The 19,171-nt window shown below is 39.1% G+C and overlaps 2 protein-coding genes across 6 annotated transcripts; both read right to left on the reverse strand.

Annotated features, from left to right (window-relative positions):
* Positions 1-401: 401 nt before the first annotated feature.
* Positions 402-17,992, reverse strand: LOC139115464 (uncharacterized). 4 transcript variants are annotated; one of them, XM_070677578.1, is made up of 3 exons: positions 17,724-17,992; positions 2,502-3,072; positions 402-1,708 (listed from the first exon to the last, which is right to left on the reverse strand). In XM_070677578.1, exons 2-3 carry the CDS (start codon positions 3,070-3,072, stop codon positions 1,314-1,316), a joined length of 966 nt encoding a protein of 321 aa, XP_070533679.1. In that variant the 5' UTR covers positions 17,724-17,992; the 3' UTR covers positions 402-1,313. The 4 variants fall into 4 exon arrangements, with proteins under 4 accessions (XP_070533679.1, XP_070533678.1, XP_070533677.1 ...); XM_070677577.1 differs by having other exon boundaries at positions 2,502-3,075; positions 17,724-17,991; XM_070677576.1 differs by lacking the exon at positions 17,724-17,992 and adding an exon at positions 5,319-6,339.
* LOC139115463 (alpha-2,8-sialyltransferase 8E-like) lies at positions 6,421-15,564 on the reverse strand. Of its 2 annotated transcripts, XM_070677573.1 has the most exons (6): positions 15,067-15,564; positions 13,283-13,427; positions 12,973-13,085; positions 9,965-10,054; positions 6,951-7,195; positions 6,421-6,732 (listed from the first exon to the last, which is right to left on the reverse strand). In XM_070677573.1, exons 1-6 carry the CDS (start codon positions 15,444-15,446, stop codon positions 6,488-6,490), a joined length of 1,218 nt encoding a protein of 405 aa, XP_070533674.1. In that variant the 5' UTR covers positions 15,447-15,564; the 3' UTR covers positions 6,421-6,487. The 2 variants fall into 2 exon arrangements, with proteins under 2 accessions (XP_070533674.1, XP_070533675.1); XM_070677574.1 differs by lacking the exon at positions 9,965-10,054.
* Positions 17,993-19,171: the final 1,179 nt, after the last annotated feature.

The following is a 19,171-nucleotide window of genomic DNA, read 5'->3' on the forward strand; positions in this document are numbered from 1 at the left end:
ATTCGAACAATAAATCTCCTATATAACAGCAGCTGACAGCATCGCACAGAAAATGTGCGTGGCAACAACTCGCTTAAGGTAAAACGCGCCTTGGGGACAGATATTCGGACTGTCAAATTTCTACACTTCTTTTCTGATCTACCACTTGTTGAGGCTCATTTTAAAGCTCTTGGAGAAAGAAAAACTTTCACCCTCAAAGTTTTTTTCGAAAATCCAAAATTTTATTTTTACTCCATAGAGTTAACACATGGATGGCGGCCATTTTGAATTTCAAATATGGCAAAATTTCGAATAATTTGTATGGCTAGCTCCAAACTTTGCACAGTGACCCCTGACTTTTATTGTTGATTTGGTCAGAGAATGGTTGAAAGTTTCATTGAGGAAAGTTTGAGCAAAAGTTTAAGTCTTTCAATTTCGTGGCGCATACTACCTTAATAAACAATAACTTCAACCTTTGATAATATTGACGTCACTTGCCTCATGAGAGAAGTACATTTTTCCTTGACTCTCCTTCAGAGAGAAAAACAAAAAGAACATCATACACATTATTACAATTAGCGCCACCATACTGTATTAAACTCAAGTCATTGATATCTCATATTTTACAAAATAATAATAAACTGAAAGAAGGAAGCTACTAGTATGGTCTTATCTGTAATTCTTGAAATAGTTGCCTCTCAGAAGAGTGATGTAGCACATTTGCATATTTTCATCCACTTCAGTGACGTCAATCACGGTGGCTACTTCAGCTGTATCTCTACTGTCATATTTTAATAAGTATGGATGAATCGGCAAATGTGCGTAAAGTTTTTTGACCTGAACAATAATTTGTACATTAATTCACATGTGTGGCAGTTCTTTCGATTTCCTGTAAGTTTTGATGTAAAACTGCCGATTATCAGAAAGGTGTTGGATATTGGTCGGGAGAATTAATTGTGATCTTTCGCGCGCGTCCAAGAAACGGAACAAGGTCACGTGGCAGAATTGAAAGCACACATCTGAAACCATACCAGTAAATCTCACGGAAGACGGCAGTTCTTCAAGTTAAAATGAAATGCAATTTCGTACATAAGCACAGACGAACTGGTTTACTTTGCACTTCAAGTATACTGCGCACTTGAATTCAGAAATGAAAAAATGAATACTTCCCAATTTGTTGAAGATGGGTTATACGTTTAAACATTTAAAATATGATATCAGAAAATTTTATGTGCACAAATGGATGTAAAATTGCTCTTCATTACCAACCAGAACATAAGACGTTAAAATTAAAATACCCGGGAATTTCTTAAACTTCGATGAAAATTTGCAGTTCATGCTCTGTACAGCAAATGTCCATGGAACACGGTGAATCTGTTGCCACAAACTCCAAATGCATCGTTCATTCCCAGCTCAAGGTGAACGGTATCGTTCGAAGTGAGAGCCATTAGGATGCCCTGGCTCTGAACAAGTTCGCCGAGTTCCGAATACAAGCCCGTCTCCCACGTTTCGTTCCTGACAAGTCTAACGAAAGCACGCCCTCCTGCGGTTACGCAGACAGAGAAGAAGAACTGGTAGAGTCCTGGGATTCGACAAGTGAACACTCCTGTCTCTGGATTCATTTCGCCAGTGTTGATATCTACCTTGTCGTAGGTGATCACAACGAAATGGGATGAATTTCCACTCTGGTCGAATTCCCTCGCGACGGAGAAGGCAGAGATTTCAGAATCTGTTTGTCAAAATTAGCTTGATTTAGACAAATAGAAAAACTACATCAAAATAGAGACTGAGTTTGACCATGAAGTACAAGTTGGCGACACAGGGAACAATAAACGATCATGTTGACTCTCAAGTTACTTCAGTTTATCGTTGAGGGCGTTATATGAATGCTTAACACATGAGGCGTCCTTCAAGTTGGAATGCTATGAAAACAGTTCAACGTGGAGTTGGTCTACATGGCTCATTAGAGCGTGTTTCCTTCATCATCTGTGGCACAGGCGTACGGAATGTTTCCTAGATCGTCTTCGGATGGGAAGTGACTGACACTGTACTGTGAGGCCGAAGGCCGAACCTCGGTACTGTATAAGACTGTATTCTTATACAGTACCGAGGTTCGGCCTTCGGCCTCACAGTACAGTGTCAGTCACTTCCCATCCGAAGACGATCTAGGAAACATTCCGTACGCCTGTGATCTGTAGGTCAACGCAATCAAGAAGTGCGTGCATGATAAAGGTCAACGAAATACGTCTAAATACGTCTGCTTTGTTTGGCACAACATTCCTAGATTTCGAAATGAAAACTGATATCCGTTCTTATTGCCTCTAGGATTTTGTCGAGATGGGTATCGATTTCGGTAAGATCAAGACAATTGCGTTTCTTAATTATATTTTCAGGAAAGGGTCACCGATACCAAGGTACCCGTGACATGACATAGCCGGGGTTTCATCAATGTCACTGTCATGAAATTTGGACTCACATGTAAGGTTTGTGACCAAATGTAGACGGTCGCCCATTACTCTTACCTGATTTTCGGATTACGTCATAAAATCCACCATGGACTCCTTTGTCTTCATGGTCCACAACCTTTTCCCCCAACAAGCGGTATCTCTCCACCAGCTGTCCAGATTCCTTAAGTTGCTCTTTGAGGTCCATATTCTCTTCTTTCAAATAGCTTATATCATTTTTCTGTTCCTTGACTAATCTCTGTAATATTTTGTTTCTCGATTTGACAGAAGACACCTCCCGTTTAGATTCTTTAACCTGTCGCTGGGTGTTTCGTGTCAATACTGTCACTTGTCGGTCGTGATTTTTCATTCGTTCATCGATCCTCAGCCTGTCTCGTTCCAGGCCTGCAACTTTCTCCTCGAGTCTAGCAGTGCTGGAGATCAGATCAGCGACCTTAGAGGTGAGTTCATTGTCACGGCTTACCAGCTCCGTCAGTTGGAGCATGAGGAGTCTCACGTCAAGCCTGTCGTTACTACCAGAACTTGCGTTCTGGTCCAGCTGTGAACTTGACGTTGGGTTGCCGTTGATGAAGGCTATGATTGGGACCAGAATCAGGATACGTGGTATCAAGAAACATTTTGCAGACATCTTCTGGAAGTAGAGCGCAGAACTACATAAAAAGGGTGTATATATTACATCCATCTCGAACGATTTACTTTGAATCAACAGATTTACGAACTTACTGTACTTTTGATGTGTGAAAAAATTGTATACCATGTTTGACATCACCTTTATTGTCTTCTACCTGTCAAAAACCGAGACAGTGTGATGCACGCGAAAATGAAATTAATTTTCGTTATATTTCACTATTATTTGAATGGAAAACAAAGTCATGATTGATCTAAAAAGTGGTCAAGACCCATACAACAGCCTATCATTTGTAAAAAGGGGAAACAATAAACTATATAATCGATGATGACGTCATATTTGTACACAACGTACGAGCTGTGAGGTCTAGCCGCAAAGGAGAAGGCGAGAAATTGTATTCTGAGAAGCGCGGAACCGAAAATTAAGTAGTGGTCTCTCCGATTACTCCATGTTTAACTTGGAACATAGATTCTCTGTTTCGCGGCTTAATGCAGGGAAGCAGTGCTTAGAGACAAAATAGAGCTATTGTTTGCTGCGTGCTCCGAGTCACGGATCAAATCATGAACAGCGTGCTTCGTCCAGTGGATTGTGGAAAACACTTTCGCGTTCATCATACAGATGTACACTCTATTGTTTACAGTTTGGGAGTCTTTTGTTTCTGTTCTGAGCGCGAATTGTGTAGTGAAGTACCACTTGTGTCAACAAGACTTAAACTGATACAGATCTATGTTGTATTTTTACCCCCCCCCCCCACGTGACATTCAATGGAAACGAAAGCATTTCGCAAGCAGTGATGGCACGGTGCTCACCATGGCAATATTGTCGTGTTCATTAATTTTGTGGTTCAGTAGATTGTTGTATACTTTTCCCTGCAACAAGGAATGAATGATTGACAGTCGCCCTGACTTGAACAGACATGTCTTACTTTAATGGTCCGTCACCCCTTAAACAAGATTCATAGTAACGTGCGAATCCCCTTCTTCTGTAACTTAGCTCTCGTACCTTCGTAGGGGTGAGTGCGCGTATGTCAATCAAAACTTTCTGAGAGTTCAGGCCCACACTTTCAAACTCCTTGAGGAATTCTTTTTAATAAGTTGAGGTCTATTATGCTGCGATTTCAATGTCTAACTGCTCCTCTTTTCGTCAACGTAAAATCTGACACAGCACCTATATAAAACAACTTAAACAAATATCTGTTCCTTTGTTTTTTGTCTGAGTAACTGTTACGGCGTTCGATGCCGGGAGCGTCACAATGGTTGGAAACGCGCAACATCGTTACGGTAAAATGGTCGAGTTCTTTGCAACAGTGTCACTTAAGTTAAGGTACAGTTTGCCGTGGGCAACCTGCAATCTAACCGAGTCCAAGCGATTTTATTTTAAATGCTTGCTATTTTTCCAAAGAGTTTGAACAATACTTGGCTAAATACGCGTGAATGATTGCATTATCGACTACAAGGTATCATCGGAGCGTGATGTGGGAAGCTGGCCAGTGATCTAACTGATAAGATGAGACAAACAGAGGCGACAACTTCGCACTTTGAGTTCTGTGACACGGTTACATGGTTAGTGGTGCGGGCTGACATATCGAATTTCTGTTTTCTTCCTATTAGAACGGTGACAACACCGTGTATGTACCGCGACTCTAACCGACGCCGCGCCACAGACAACTACACCAGCAAGACAGACAAGATAGAATCAGTTTGTCAGAGTATTTGAACGGTTTACAGACACATTCAGCCGTGATTTTATGATTTCAGGGGTTATTGATAGGACTTTCAGTAGTAGCCCATAAGGACGATAATATCAATGAAAAAGAGAATTCGTACATATTGTAGTTACTGAGTTAGCGGTCACTTGTTTTGAGTCAACATCAAACGCTGGCGACATTTTACACTCAGCGCTCCTTACACAAAATCTTGTGATCGAATCATTTATAGTTTAGCTGCCACGATATGAACAATATCAACTTTTTTGAATTGTCAGAAACTGTTACAGTAATGGTGAACAAGAGTCTGATCAGCGAAACATACGAGGGAGGTTTCACGTTGTCTTTGAACTTGCTGTTTCTCGATTCAGTAGTGTCTGAATATTGACGATAAAGTTGTAAGCATGGCAAAATCGCTGTTCTCTATGGATTCAGGATTAATCAGCGGTGTTTCAAAGTGATTAGTATTGCTTTTCACGATGTAGACAAGTAATTATAGGTAATAGAATTAGCTCCGTAATGCAATAAAACCATTACTTACAAAGCGTGCACTAGTAGGACACTCTTGAATTGGCGTTTACTTGCCTCGTCGAGTTAGAATTATTGTTCGTTGAATGGCCTTCACTTTTAAAGAGCGCCGCTCTATGTTTGTGTCGTCAATATTCACCCCACGTTGTCGTTGGTAAATATTATGAACAAAAAGAAAACCTTGGTTATCCGAAACGCAAGTCAATCTTGGGCAGTTTCGCTGCAAGGTTACCTTGTGTACATCTACCATTCGGCTCAGAAGAAAGCGAAGTGGGTGGCGTGTCAGCGGCTCTGCGCAAATGCCAAAGAACCGCAAACCACCTGTTGCACGTGAGTTGACATCGTCACAGTGTAAATCACTGCATCTAACAACCGATCCTCCTCGAGCTCGCCCTCTGGTGTTTAATTAAGTCAGCCCGTTTCGCATTGTCAGGCTACAGCGGCATTTCACGCCCTCACATTCACAGGAAACTATTTGCCACTGTAATTGTTGTGACTTTATGGCAAGTTCAGATAATACGTCGATTGTGTGGCGGACGGTTAACAAATTTTGTTGACCGCACATTAGTACCAATTCGTAACACGATCCTTGGGTCTGCAAGACAATGAAAGCCTTTGGAGACCAAAACAAAGTCTGTTTGATTTAAGAGTTGTCGGAAAACTGTTTTAATACAGTCGGATCGATTCTGAATGCAAACGATGTAAGAGTACACATAAAAAAATGTATTGACATAGAAGGTCATCGCGCCAGGTTGAAGTCAAATGCCTAAGATTAAATTACAGCAAAGGTTTCTTTCTACGAATACGCCTTGAGCTGACTAAACGGAGAGCAGCAAGGGCATTTGACCGCTTGCCAACTCAAGGTTAACTAACCATGGAATGATTAGTCGTGACGTGTCGAGAAAATCGTACAAGCGTAGCGAGTAGAAATATAAAGTATCTGTATGTCAAAAGCATTTACAAAGATGAGCCATATGCGCTTTTATCATTATTATTTTTACGTTATATGAATAGCATCATTGATATGGGGGGATTAATAATCGCTCCTACATACATATATCCATCCATGTACGCAGTAGTCATAGAGGTAGAACAGATGACAAAATTTGACAAAATTTCGGAAAATCAGGCAACTTTAATAAACTTATGAACGGCTCACTATACGGCACACAGTCTAGCATACTAAACGTCACAATGTCCAACATGCAGCTTTATGGCACCTTTGTTTTGCAATTCAATGTACATTTTGAACTCGGCTGGCATATCATGGTGGACTGCCTGCAACTTGGAGCGTGATAACATTGTTGTATCCTTGTTAAAATAATGGAAGTAGACCGGATTTCCATCTTGATCTTCTGCAAAAGGCCAGTATCCATAGAGATGCACCTCTTCACAGAAACTCATGGCGGCTGTAAATACATTCAATCCTGAGAGAGAGAGAGAGAGAGAGAGAGAGAGAGAGAGAGAGAGAGAGAGAGAGAGAGAGAGAGAGAGAGAGAGAGAGAGAGAATAAAGTGACCAGGTTAGTCTCATTCGTTCTTAACTGTTTAAATGCAAGAATTTCTGAAGTGCAAAACGACTCCGTATCGATGACACTACTTACACCAATTGTGATATTTTCATAAATTTGGAACACAATCCTTACCTGTTGATGTCATCACGGCTCCAAGATTTTTCTGATTTATCCAAAACCTCCTGACTAGCGTCTGAAAATATGGATGTATAAAATTTACTTGGAGCTTGGTTGGCTCCAGAATGTCCTGTGCTTTGAATGCAGGCTCTGTGCATCTCGTTTTCGTAAAAGCTGGTACTAAGATGTGGGCGTTTTTATACTCCTCGGTCATATATTTCTTGAAGCGTTCAGCTCCTTGTTCGTTCAACCTGCCAAATCTGTGATGGAGAGAGAAAAACAACACGACTTTTTTAAAAATCCATGTTTTTGTTCAGATTCTTGGATGCAATTTCCCTTTTCAACTGATTGCAAAATCATCTCCGTCTACTTTCAATTTGAACCGACTATCTTTATATTGACTTGCCATTAATGATATCGAACGACCCTCATGTTAGACTGCAACGCGAGTCCACTGGAGTAAATAATCAAAATTTGAGATTACATTGGAAACGTCACAGTTTTAATAAAAAAAATCACCGAATAGAAATAAACACCCTGCATAATGCATGACGAACGCTATGGACATATTTTACTCTGTTCCCTTGTCTGATACGGTCAAGGCCTGCCTGCATTTTTAAAGGACATCACACAACACGTAACATCAAACTTAAAAGTCTGTAAGATCGGTCGGCGGGGCCTACATCCATCCCTTTGCCTTTCCAGATCAACGCAATTTGTTTCAATTAATTTTAATAAGCCAACACTTTTCAACTGCGGACAGACAAATACAAAAAACGGGCTTTATGATGGCAATAAGCATTTTGGATATGATTTCATCAGTAAGGAAAACTGTTGAGTTCCATGGCCGGATTTCCCCATCTTCTCCAGGACGTATTTGATAAGCTCGTTGGCGAAGGAATGGAATGCCGCAGTCTTGCTGTCAAGCTAGTGTTCAGCTAGCATTCGTTGGGTATGTAAGGCAGTAATCGCTTAGTGACATCGCTGACCTTTGATTTATATCGTCAACCATCACCTATGGGTGACATCCATTAGTTTTGCAAAGTAGATGTCAGAATCATAAATAGGGAAAGTACAGCATAGGTTCAAGCCCTATGTGGGGCGCCCTCTAGAGAACGGATCTGCTGTGCGTCGTGTCATGTCACCTATCACTCAGCATCTCAATGTGATTAAAATCCGATGTAGGGACGGGGCAGTCTTTAGCGCTATCGGATGATGCTTTTTTAGCTCACATTTGGTTATACCAATGTGAGTTTATCGTATAGGCTGAAGTCGATGGCGTCTGTATGTATGTGTGTATGTATGTATGTATGTATGTATGTACGTACAGTATGTCCGTCAACATCAAAAACACACAAACCGCTGCACGTTTCAGCTTGGTATTTGGTGTGTGGATGCATCCTGGGCTATAGATGGGATTTTGTTCAAATGAAGTCTGCATTGCCAAAATTATGCAAATGAGCTTACAAAATGTGAAAATGGTTAAGAATAAATAACTCAAGAACCGCTTTTTTGATTGCTTTGAAAATTTGTGTGCAAGTACCTTAGGTGAACCTTATACAGTTTTATGAATATTGTGAAGATATCCTTAATTTTGTATTTTGCTGAATTTTTTTGTGATTTTTCTCATTTTCAGTAAAAATTCTTCTCTGAAACCGCCAACCCAATCGCTCTCAAATTTTGGTTGTCTCTTTGCAAGGGTGTTACTCTTCTAATTTGTTGAAATTATGACAAAATTGGGAAAATTACTATTTTTGAGCAATTTTGTCATTTTTGGTCAGAAAATCTTAAACAGTATTTCCTTTTTAAAACCCTTGGACAGACAGCTTTCATATTTTGTACACAGACGTACAGAGATGACAATAGTTAGATATCTGGAAATTGTCCTGAAATATAAAAATTTGTATTTTTAAGACAATATTGTCATTTTTGGTCAAGAAAACTTTATCTCAAAATTACTTGTTTGATAGCTTTGTAATTTGGTATTAAGTCCCTTGTTTGATAGCTTTGTAATTAGGTATAAAGTCCCGAAATTTGTTATTAGATAAATTTTCTGCTCAAAGTGTTGGGAAACCCAAAAATTTGTATATTTTAGGTAATTTTCTCAGTTTGTGACCTTAAATGACCTACACCAACCCAGGATATGTTGTGAGACAATTTTGAAGGCTGTGAACATAATTTTGTCATATTTGGTATCAATTTGTAGGAAAATTTGATCCAGAAAACAAAGCTGAGGTGATTTTTTTTCATTTTGGACCAATTTTTGCAACTTTTCTATGTAAGGCATACAAGAACTGATGAGAAATTTGGATCCAGGATAATTCCAGATGTTGTAATCACCGCCCACGTGGAAGGCATTTCACTATCTGTAACTACCTTAAGTGCTCTTTACATTAGAATGATAACAGTTACACTCATGGCATTAATTAAAAAATCTCCAAGGTTGTAAATGTACTTCCTGTCATTTGGTCTTATGTAATACCAAGGGGTGGAACATTTGATATTCAGGAGGGGGTAGGGTCTAGAAGATTGATGATGTAGCATTACTTTTTTTACCAGTTCCCTTGTGCATTTTTGCCCACTCCCACCTTTTCTTTTTATCAAGCCTTCTCTGTTTTTTGTTGTTGACATTTGCTTATGTATTTAGGATTTGCTTCTCCCATTGCCATAGAAGTTGATATGCATAGCATGTTCCTAAAGATGACCTCCAGTACCTAAGTTGGAGACCTTATTTGCTTTTGTCATTCTTGTTTTCATTCTTGTTTTTCCTGGTTTAAATATTTCTCGAATGGACCAATTCAAACCGAATGTGAGCACATAGTGTCCTTGACGTTATTTTTGTTTCTAAGGTTCTCCCCTCTCTATGGAGGGCTACAGAAACGAAGACCGCTATACGATACGGTAAAAGAGTGGACTATCTCGACATCGGATTTTAATCCGATGGTCATCTAAGAACTCCAATATTCCAGAAATTAAATAGCTGATTCATGAAGGGGTGTAATATAAAAGTTCATCACTATAGAACTTACTGTTTGTTTAGAATAGATGTATTGCATGTCACTAAACTAGTCTTGGAACCAACGTCTTCGGAATATCCACGGACTGGCGCTGCATTATATCTGAAAATGTTGAACATATACTCTAAAATATTAAGGGGGCGCAGCACCCAACACAGCGTATTTTGCTCAAAATCACTTTTTTCAAATTATTATTATTATTATTATTATTATTATTAAAAATTGTTTAAAATGCACTACACATACGTCTCAGCACATTGTACATGGCTGGATAATATAATTTAAAAAGTACAACCACACAAGAAAATCAAAACAAAATTACACATAAAACTGAGTAAAAAGGTAGGTTTTCAATAGCACTTAAAACTATCTACACTTCTTGCGGTCTTAATTTCAAATGGCAAATCATTCCATAATAAGGGTGCACATACTGAAAACGCTCTCTGTCCATAAGTCTTGTTAAAGTTGCCACGGAGCTGGGTTAAACATAATTTGTCACTCGATCGCAGGTCTCTGGCTGGTACATATAAATCTAATAAATCTCTCAGATAAATAGGTGCATTTCCATGGATAATTTTGAATGTAAGCAACAGAATTTTAAATCTTAGGCAGGCCTCTACCGGTAACCAATGTAAATCTTTGAGTACGGGTGTGACGTGATCGAATTTGCGCGTACAAGAAACTAACCTCGCCGCAGTATTCTGTAGACACTGTAGTCGAGCAAGTTGTCCTCTAGGGATACCAAACAAAATACTGTTACAATAGTCTACGTGGGACGTCACAAATGCATGGACTAGTTTTTCAGTTGTAGATCTGCCAAGAAGTTTACGAATCTTACTTAGGCCAAAGTAATTAAATTCTTTGTTTTGCGTCCCAACCCGCTTAGGTTTTTAAGGTTTTCATAAAAAACACACACAGTGTATTTGAATAGGAAATTTTAGGACATGGCCGCTTAGTTTTTCTGAACTAAAATTTTGTTACAATTTTTTATTTGCTGCAATCAAATTACATTGTGTTAATTTTCTTGTGTGTGTTTTTCAGCCGCTTAGACGCTTACCTTTTCCCATTTAGAGTGGACGCAAAACAAAGAATTTACTTACTTTGGCCTTATTCTATGCAAAGAGAAGAAACCATTTCTGACAACGTATTGATATGGTCAGACATGCTACCATCCCGACTTAAAGTAATGCCAAGATTTCTGACTGAAACTGAAGGGATAATGTCGCATTGACCAATTCTCAGACTGTCTAGCTTTGTCACATCAGATTTTATACGTGATGAGAAGTGAATAACTTCAGTTTTGTTGTCATTCAGTACAAGCATGTTAGATTTCTTCCTGAGCGCTGCGGACGTCATCGACACAGAGTTCAATGTTATTACGAATATCGTCAGGTCTATTGCAGATGACATAAATTTGCGTATCGTCCGCGTATATCATGCAATCAATCCCATGGTGTACGAAGATGTCTTCCAGAGGTGCAGTGTGGAGTGTAAACAAGAGAGGGCCTAGAACAGATCCTTGCGGAACACCGTATTTCATGCGAGAAAATGGGGATGATGCAGATCCAACCTTGACGCATTGCTGGCAATCAACGAGGTACGAACGAAACCAAGATAATAATTTGCCCGTTATACCGAAACGAAATTGTAGTCTCTGAAGCATAATTTCATGATCAATTGTGTCGAACGCCGCTGATAGATCTAACATGTCTTCAATTCTAGTCCAATGATAGGCTGATTTTACTGCATCACAGCGGCGTGAATATTCCGCGCGCTTTAATACGAACATTTGACGATCGATTTCTAACTGTGATTTGCGCCAATTTATTTCCAGTCGACGAATCTCTCTTCTCAAAGTCAGTAGATCCTCAAAGAACCATTGTGCACACACTTTATTTAAGACCGATTTGCTTTTGACAGGGGCGACTGTATCAAGATCATCGGTAAGAACATCATGGAAATAAACATACAAATCCTCTGGGTTGGTATTGCGTGGGTGACCGATCATTTTGGATGAAATAATATGAATCAGTCACTCAGTGTTAATCGTACGAAAGTGACGTTGTGAGATTTTTACCTTGGTGTTGGGTGATCGTTGAACATTCAGCCCAAAATATAATAAGCTATGATCAGAGTTAAGCGAGTCGTCACATCTGACGGTGAATTATTCAATTTTAAGTAATTTGTTAACCCAAGATTAAACTGTTGGTTGGTTCACCTTTAAGCTTTTCATGCAGTCGTAAGTTGCGTGGTAAAGAAATGTTACTTTATGCCAATGCATGCAAATCACCCGATTTCCCAGCTTCTCTTTTCTCCCGGATTTTCAAAAGAATTTAACTCCACTCTGGCTTGGTCAAATTTTCTTAAATTTTCACATTATGTTCTTTAAATGCTATATAAGAAAACAACTATTTCGTTTGGCAATAAAGTTCTTACATTGCAGTAAACCATAAACCTTTAGAGAGTTACAAATAGTTATGAATAGCATTGTTTTACCCTTTTTGGTTCTTGCACGGACGAAGAGTTCATAGTTCTTGCTATTACTGAACACACGAAGATCAAATGGATTGTAAGCTTGCTGAAACTAATTATGCTGGTTTTAGCGTTTGACTTTGTGCTTAATAAAATCCTATTTTTATCCCTATTGAGCCCTTGAAACGTCGAAATGCAAACAAATAAATTTGAAGTGAAAAACAGAGTGTTAGAGAGTTGGTGCTGCTAACTTTTTTTACCAACGCACTCGTCCCTGTTAGTAAGATGTACGATGCGTTGTTCTGGCTGGTTGTCGGAGACTTCACAACCCCCCCCCCCCCACATATATATATATATATATATACATATATATATATATATATATATATATATATATATATATATATATATATATATATATATGTATATATATATATGTATGTATGTATGTATAATGAAAAAATAATGCTGTTTTATATATATATATATATATATATATATATATATATATATATATATATAATGAAAAAATAATGCTGTTGTACTACCTGAAAATCAAGTCAGCACTGTCTATAGCCTTGCCACATTTGCTACCCAGGAGAATGCCGCTGTTTCCAACTAAACTGCATTTCTTGAAAGACTTCTGCTGGAATGGTATTTTCTGCAAGATAAATGGCAAAAATTAAAAGGAATACTCATGGCTATCTCGAAAAGTCACTTTGAACATTGTGAGTTAACATAATATGTGATGCACTTCAACCAATCATATCAAGTCAAGTGCAAACACGGAATGTTATTATGTGCAACCTTCCCTTTGAAAGAGTTAGCCATGACCTTGTCCTCAAATTTGATAAGTACCTTAATGAACCTCTGGTGTGTCCTCCTTGTTATTGCAAATGTGTCATTCAAATCTACGGTATATCGTAATTCCTGGTCTGGTTGTACGTTTTCCTGGGTTACTGGAAATAATCCGCTTATGTTGCAGTATCGCTCGAGGACGGACCTAGACGTTGGGGAGCAAAGAATAAAAACGGATGACTAGAGGGTTGTCATATGACGTACGTCAGTAAGTCTATGCATCTGTCTTTCTGTCTATGTGTCTGTCCTCTCCGTATCTGTAGGCCTCTCTCTCTCTCTCTTCTCTCTCTCTCTCTCTCTCTCTCTCTCTCTCTCTCTCTCTCTCTCTCTCTCTCTCTCTCTCTCTCTCTCTCTCTCTCTCTCTCACACACACACACACACATTCACATACATCTCTCTGTTTCTTCACGGTTGTCGACGATTTTGTAAATAGTTGGCAAATAGAGACAAGAAAGCGGTCTGCATCTGGTTGCCTGGCGATAGTTGAGGGTAGGAGGGTAGGGGATATCCTCTTTCTGACTGAGAACATTTCATGCTATATTTCTTTCAAACTTGGAAAGACCAGTGTGTGTTTGTGATCATAAGTACCAATGTTACTTTTGAAATAATCATACAACGACACTATTGGAACTAATTTGGGAGAATAGGATCTTTATATCAAAAGTGTTAGGTGGCCTGTGGCTGAAAGTTGCTGTTGCTATATTACAAATTACCCATAAAAACAAGTGAATTGCACAAAAAATAGATGAGCTTAAATTTGGTGATTAAATCAACATTGCTACAATAACCTCTTCTCTTAGACTGAAAGATCAGTCGCTCTAGGACGCCCCCTACAATAGAGAAAAGTGTAGAGAGCGCACCCGAACGACGGATCTTCCAGTCTACTATTCTCCCAAATTAGTTTCAATCATGTTCTCTTGCTCACTCATAAAGTGTAGATCAAAACAAAGTCATAAACCACAGTATTTAGTAAAATTAAGTGAATTGTAGACACGTGGCGATAAACGCCATCTTTCTTCATGGATAGTGTCCGTTTTGTAAGTAAATCCATTCACAATCGGAGTCTGGTGTTTCTTGTTATAATATCGCATTTGCGTGCTGAGTCGCTGACCCCATGGACATCCATGCTGACCCCTAGGTGTATTATCCTTCATGTAAGATATTTAAACGATATGCAGGATTGAGATACATCAGCAATATGAGCAATATCCAAGGGATTACAGACCTTGAACACACCTGGAAAATCTGAAGTGTCAGACAACACATAATCTATATTTTCCATTACAGCATCAAAATACCCACCTGTATACAGCATGTACAGCTCTGTAAATGATTCATTCTTAGAGTGCGTCGGGTAAACGCTCAGACTGCTACACACATCCATAGCAGACACTACAGTTTTGATGGTTCCTTTCCTTTTCCACCCACATCAACTTTGTCATTGTTAGTTCAATTAGAGAGTTGATCCGCGAGAAACCCGATCTTTCCCGCTAGACATTTCTGGTGAGTACTGACTAGATGAGACAACACGTTCTTCGAGATATATACGCTTTTCTAGTTATACTTGTCAAACTTTGTATTCAATTATATGAGAAAAATTCAAACATAATCTTAAAATGTTTATTTGGTGCTTTTAAAAACTGATAAAGAAAGGTACTGTTAAGGCTAAATTCAAAAACACGTCTGGAGGGGCGAGAATTGACGGGAATATTTGAAAATATCAAGGATATGAAACTTGTTGGGATGTCCCCTCCGGGAGGGGGGTGTCTCTTCCTCTTACTCACCTCAAATTATCGGCTTCAGTTGCGTTGAAACTCCAATCTCTATCAATGGTGTCATAAAGGTCCTTCAGAGACGTAAATCCCGATAACGCACCTCTTACGTTTTGAAATGTTGCGTTTCGTTGAACTATCAAGTCTGTTGTTTCATTTCTACTAGCCCGAGGAGTATCTGAGTGACTTGCATTGATGACGGAGAAACACGTGGTGCTGGTATCGTTTCCGCATCCCGATCGGATCGTTAAATTATCGACGATGTTCGTCACCCTCTTCCTAATCAACGGGATATCGCCGTCGTAGAGCCGTAGCACTAGTATTAAGGCCGAACAGTTAATTATTCCGACAACACAGAGGACAATAAATTCCCTTCGTCTCCCACTCAACATGATCTGGCCTTACGTTTGCGTTTTTACCGATAACAAACAAGAACCATAAAAACCAATAACGAATCTTCACTGTAGGTATCAAATGAGTCTACCAGTTCCATGTTGTCCGGACTTGAAATCAGTCAAAATTAACTGATCCGCTGTAAAGTACACAGTACAACAGCACATTTACATATCTCCCTTGACATTGAAGATAAAAAAGACTAGTTGCACATACACTGAAACGAAGCCTCGTATGGAAAAAGTTAAAAGGAACCTTCGGCGACAAATATCTCTTTAAACAACTGCACAGCTGGAAATGAAGGCGTCAGACGAAAAATGAATGCAAAGCATTATTACATTTAGCGGCGCAGTCTCACTCGAGTCGAATCGTGCTTTCAGGCGGTGATAAAACAGTCATCATGGTTGATATACACTAGTTGAACTCTGAAAACTGGCCGCAGCGGTAACAATATTAGATTGGCCCCAGTCGCCTGGCTTTTCTCGACAGCTTAGTTACCTAGGCTTTTACCCCACAATCTTAAGCAACAACCTACCATTTCACAGTCTGCTATTAAAGTTTATTCCTTCAATTTATTACACTGTAAATGATCACAGATTTGGAGCAAGTCTATAAAAATAAACAATGGTCACTTTCAGTGTCACATAACTTTATCGCCATATATACAAAATAGTTCCAACCGTTAAGCTGTGAAAGAAATTGGTAAGGTTGCATTTACAGACACCTATCAGTCGTCAATAATGTACTTGTGTAAATCAATGTTCCACTCTGAGCTTATAGTATCCCAATATTTCTTGCTCTTCTTCTTCATTGGGTCCACTATCTGTCTACTGCGAGGGTCTATGCTGTGAATCAGTACTCTTTACATCCTTGCATGACAAAAGGATAATTATGTAATGGTTATTATGGATGTAAAACAATAGAAGGCTACAGGACAGCCCTATAATCCCTTTCACACCTATTGTTATCTCTTTGTCTACGCTGGTCTTTGAAGTTGTGGCATTGTTGCCGCGATCAGGACGGCTCAGACACACCCACTTCACTCATAATATCGTGTACATCAAATTATTGTTGCCAAATTCATAAAAAAAAACTTTCAAACTTGTGAAATTGCTTGTGTTGAATGCCCAGACTGAACAAAGCTCAAACAAACCAAAGACTGAGAAAATCGACGCATATTTGACCAAGTTATGACTATTCTTTTGAAGCGACTTGGATAAAGTCCCCTGATTGTAAAATTACTCTCACTTACAAAGTATCTAACCGCGGAGTCTGATTTTTTCTTAATTACGAGGTTCAAGGTATGAACTCTTAAAAAATGTTTGTCCTAAGTGCTGGTTCGCCTGGCCGTTGAAGTTATCGTATTCTAAAGTTGGGCTATACTTGCGGTACGCCGATAGTTCGTCCCCATAGGATTGCGTGCAAATGCGTTTGTCGTTCATGCCACTCCCATGGTTCACCCGTTTTTCACATCCATGCTTTTTTTTACATCCATGAGTTTCATGCTTCCATTGTTCTAGCATGGAGCTAAATGTTTTCGCTCCTACTGTTGTTTATTGTGTTTAGTTTTCTTGATATCAAGTTATTCTTTTGCATGTAAATTTTGTCGTTTTTGTGCTGTTTATTTCTATGCCCGCAACTCGGAAATTATGTGTTGTATTGGCTCCTCGTTAGAGTGTATTGGCTCAGGTTCAGATTGGTTGTTATATCTGATAAGTGATAGATGGTTCTGTGTACGGTTGCACAGAGTATCAGCTGTCTCTCCTAGTAGACTATTTTTTCACGCAAGCTGCATGAAATTGCCTTCACTGCAAAGGTCGTTGGATTTGCAGTTGATGGTAATTTAACACCCAAGTATCAGCTAAGCTACATAAAATCTGGACAATGAATCCACAAAGTCATCGAGCTAACGTCAGCTAATGTCAGCATAACAAGCTGGAAGTTTAGAGTAGACATATCGAAGAATATCTGTTGTTTTCGCTAGTGGGTAATTAATTTTGGAGAGTTTCTTTCCGAAGCGTAACTCAATGATCTGAATACAATCATTCATTAAGATATATAAATTACTGCCCGCTAATTGTTTCGAGAGTTGTTTGTTCACCTTGAATTATTGTAATAAGTTGGATGGAGAATCACAGACAGTAGTCTCTACTCTCTGTGATAGAATATTCATTTATGAAGGTAGAGTTAGTAGTATTGATCTAGCAACCTTCTATCGTCAGAGGCCTCTCGTCATCAATATGTAAGTTTTTCACGTAAGAATAAAGCGGTGTTACCTTCGAAGACTGATTCCGACGACCTTTCGCATGGCAATGTCCCGATGGATGACAGAAATAAAGTGCAATAGAGTCTTTTGTTCTGTGTCATCAACTACAAAATACTCAGAACGTTATCCTCTGTAGAGAAATTTTAACTTTACGGAGAACTGTCTTTTTCGTACACTGTATGTCGTGTATCAAGTGTAGTCAAAGGTCACGAATGCCAATTGGATACAGCGGTAATTGGCAAAGGTCACGAATGCCAATTGGATACAGCGGTAATTGGCCGTTGTGTCAATGATGTTTGCATACCTAATAAATGCTAATGATCGATCCAGCACTCCCAGACGTTATGCAACGGTGACTCGCTAATTTTGAATCTGTGTACATCCACAGTCCCTCTATATGTTGCCGTTTGAACGGGAATGGTTTGAAAATGGCCTGAATTCTCAACGACGCATCGTTTCTCGATGGCCCAGTCTTTACTTGTCACATAGCCGAGGGTCCAAAACCAGGTCGGTTCGATGCCTCCTGACCTATCGACCTACCCCAATACGGTAGAAAATTACGGAATCAAGAAGCAGCACTGAAGAAAACTTCAGTTATTCCTTGAAGGCCTGTGCACCAATCGGATACTCAGAGGGGGGCTCAGAGTCGGCCTCCTTCCTGGAGAAACTGCCGAGGCAGTACTGAGACTGCGCCTCAAGTGACTGCGCAATGCTAAACAGTTGTATGTAACAATATTGACCAATTGTATCTATTTCTGAGAGTCTTTGCTACAACTGCGCGAATTTGGCACAAATACTGATCATCTTGCAGGATTCCGGTGAAGCTGGGTACTTTTGCAAGGATAAAATGATGACAGAAATATAGATTTTTTTTATCAATATAATTTATAATAAAAAGATATTAATAATAGGGTCTGCACTTCAACTACGTGACTTTTGGCTGAATACTAATCGTCATTCAGGATTTGAGTGCTGTAGGTTACTTTTTTAGGTATTCAATAATGATAGAAATATTAAATTTCCGTCAACAGTATTCATAATAATAAATTTATTACTTTTTTACACTCTTGCTATGACTAATATCGCCTTGTCCCCGGTGGTTTTGCTGTATAAGTAGATGTTGTATAGAAATAACATACAAATATAGAACCACTGTAATTTCATTAGTTTAAAATGTTCAATTTAATTTGATTAATCATCGTTGATTCCTATTTATTGAATTCATATTGAAACCACACCTTGAGTGAGCAGATGAAACTCTCATTGTTTTCACAACGAACATATGAGCGGGGCAAAGGATTTCCCAGCAGCAAGGTCCAAGTCATGATGTTCGTGGACTTTCATCTCCTCGAAATAAAAGGATTGTATTATAGAATCTTATTAATACTGCCGTTACACTCTTGACTTTGATTTAGTGGTGCGGCATGGCAAATCCATTGTACATTTTTTGATAAAAGC

Source organism: Ptychodera flava, chromosome 17, assembly GCF_041260155.1.
Source record: "Ptychodera flava strain L36383 chromosome 17, AS_Pfla_20210202, whole genome shotgun sequence".
Classification (NCBI taxonomy): Eukaryota; Metazoa; Hemichordata; class Enteropneusta; family Ptychoderidae; genus Ptychodera; species Ptychodera flava.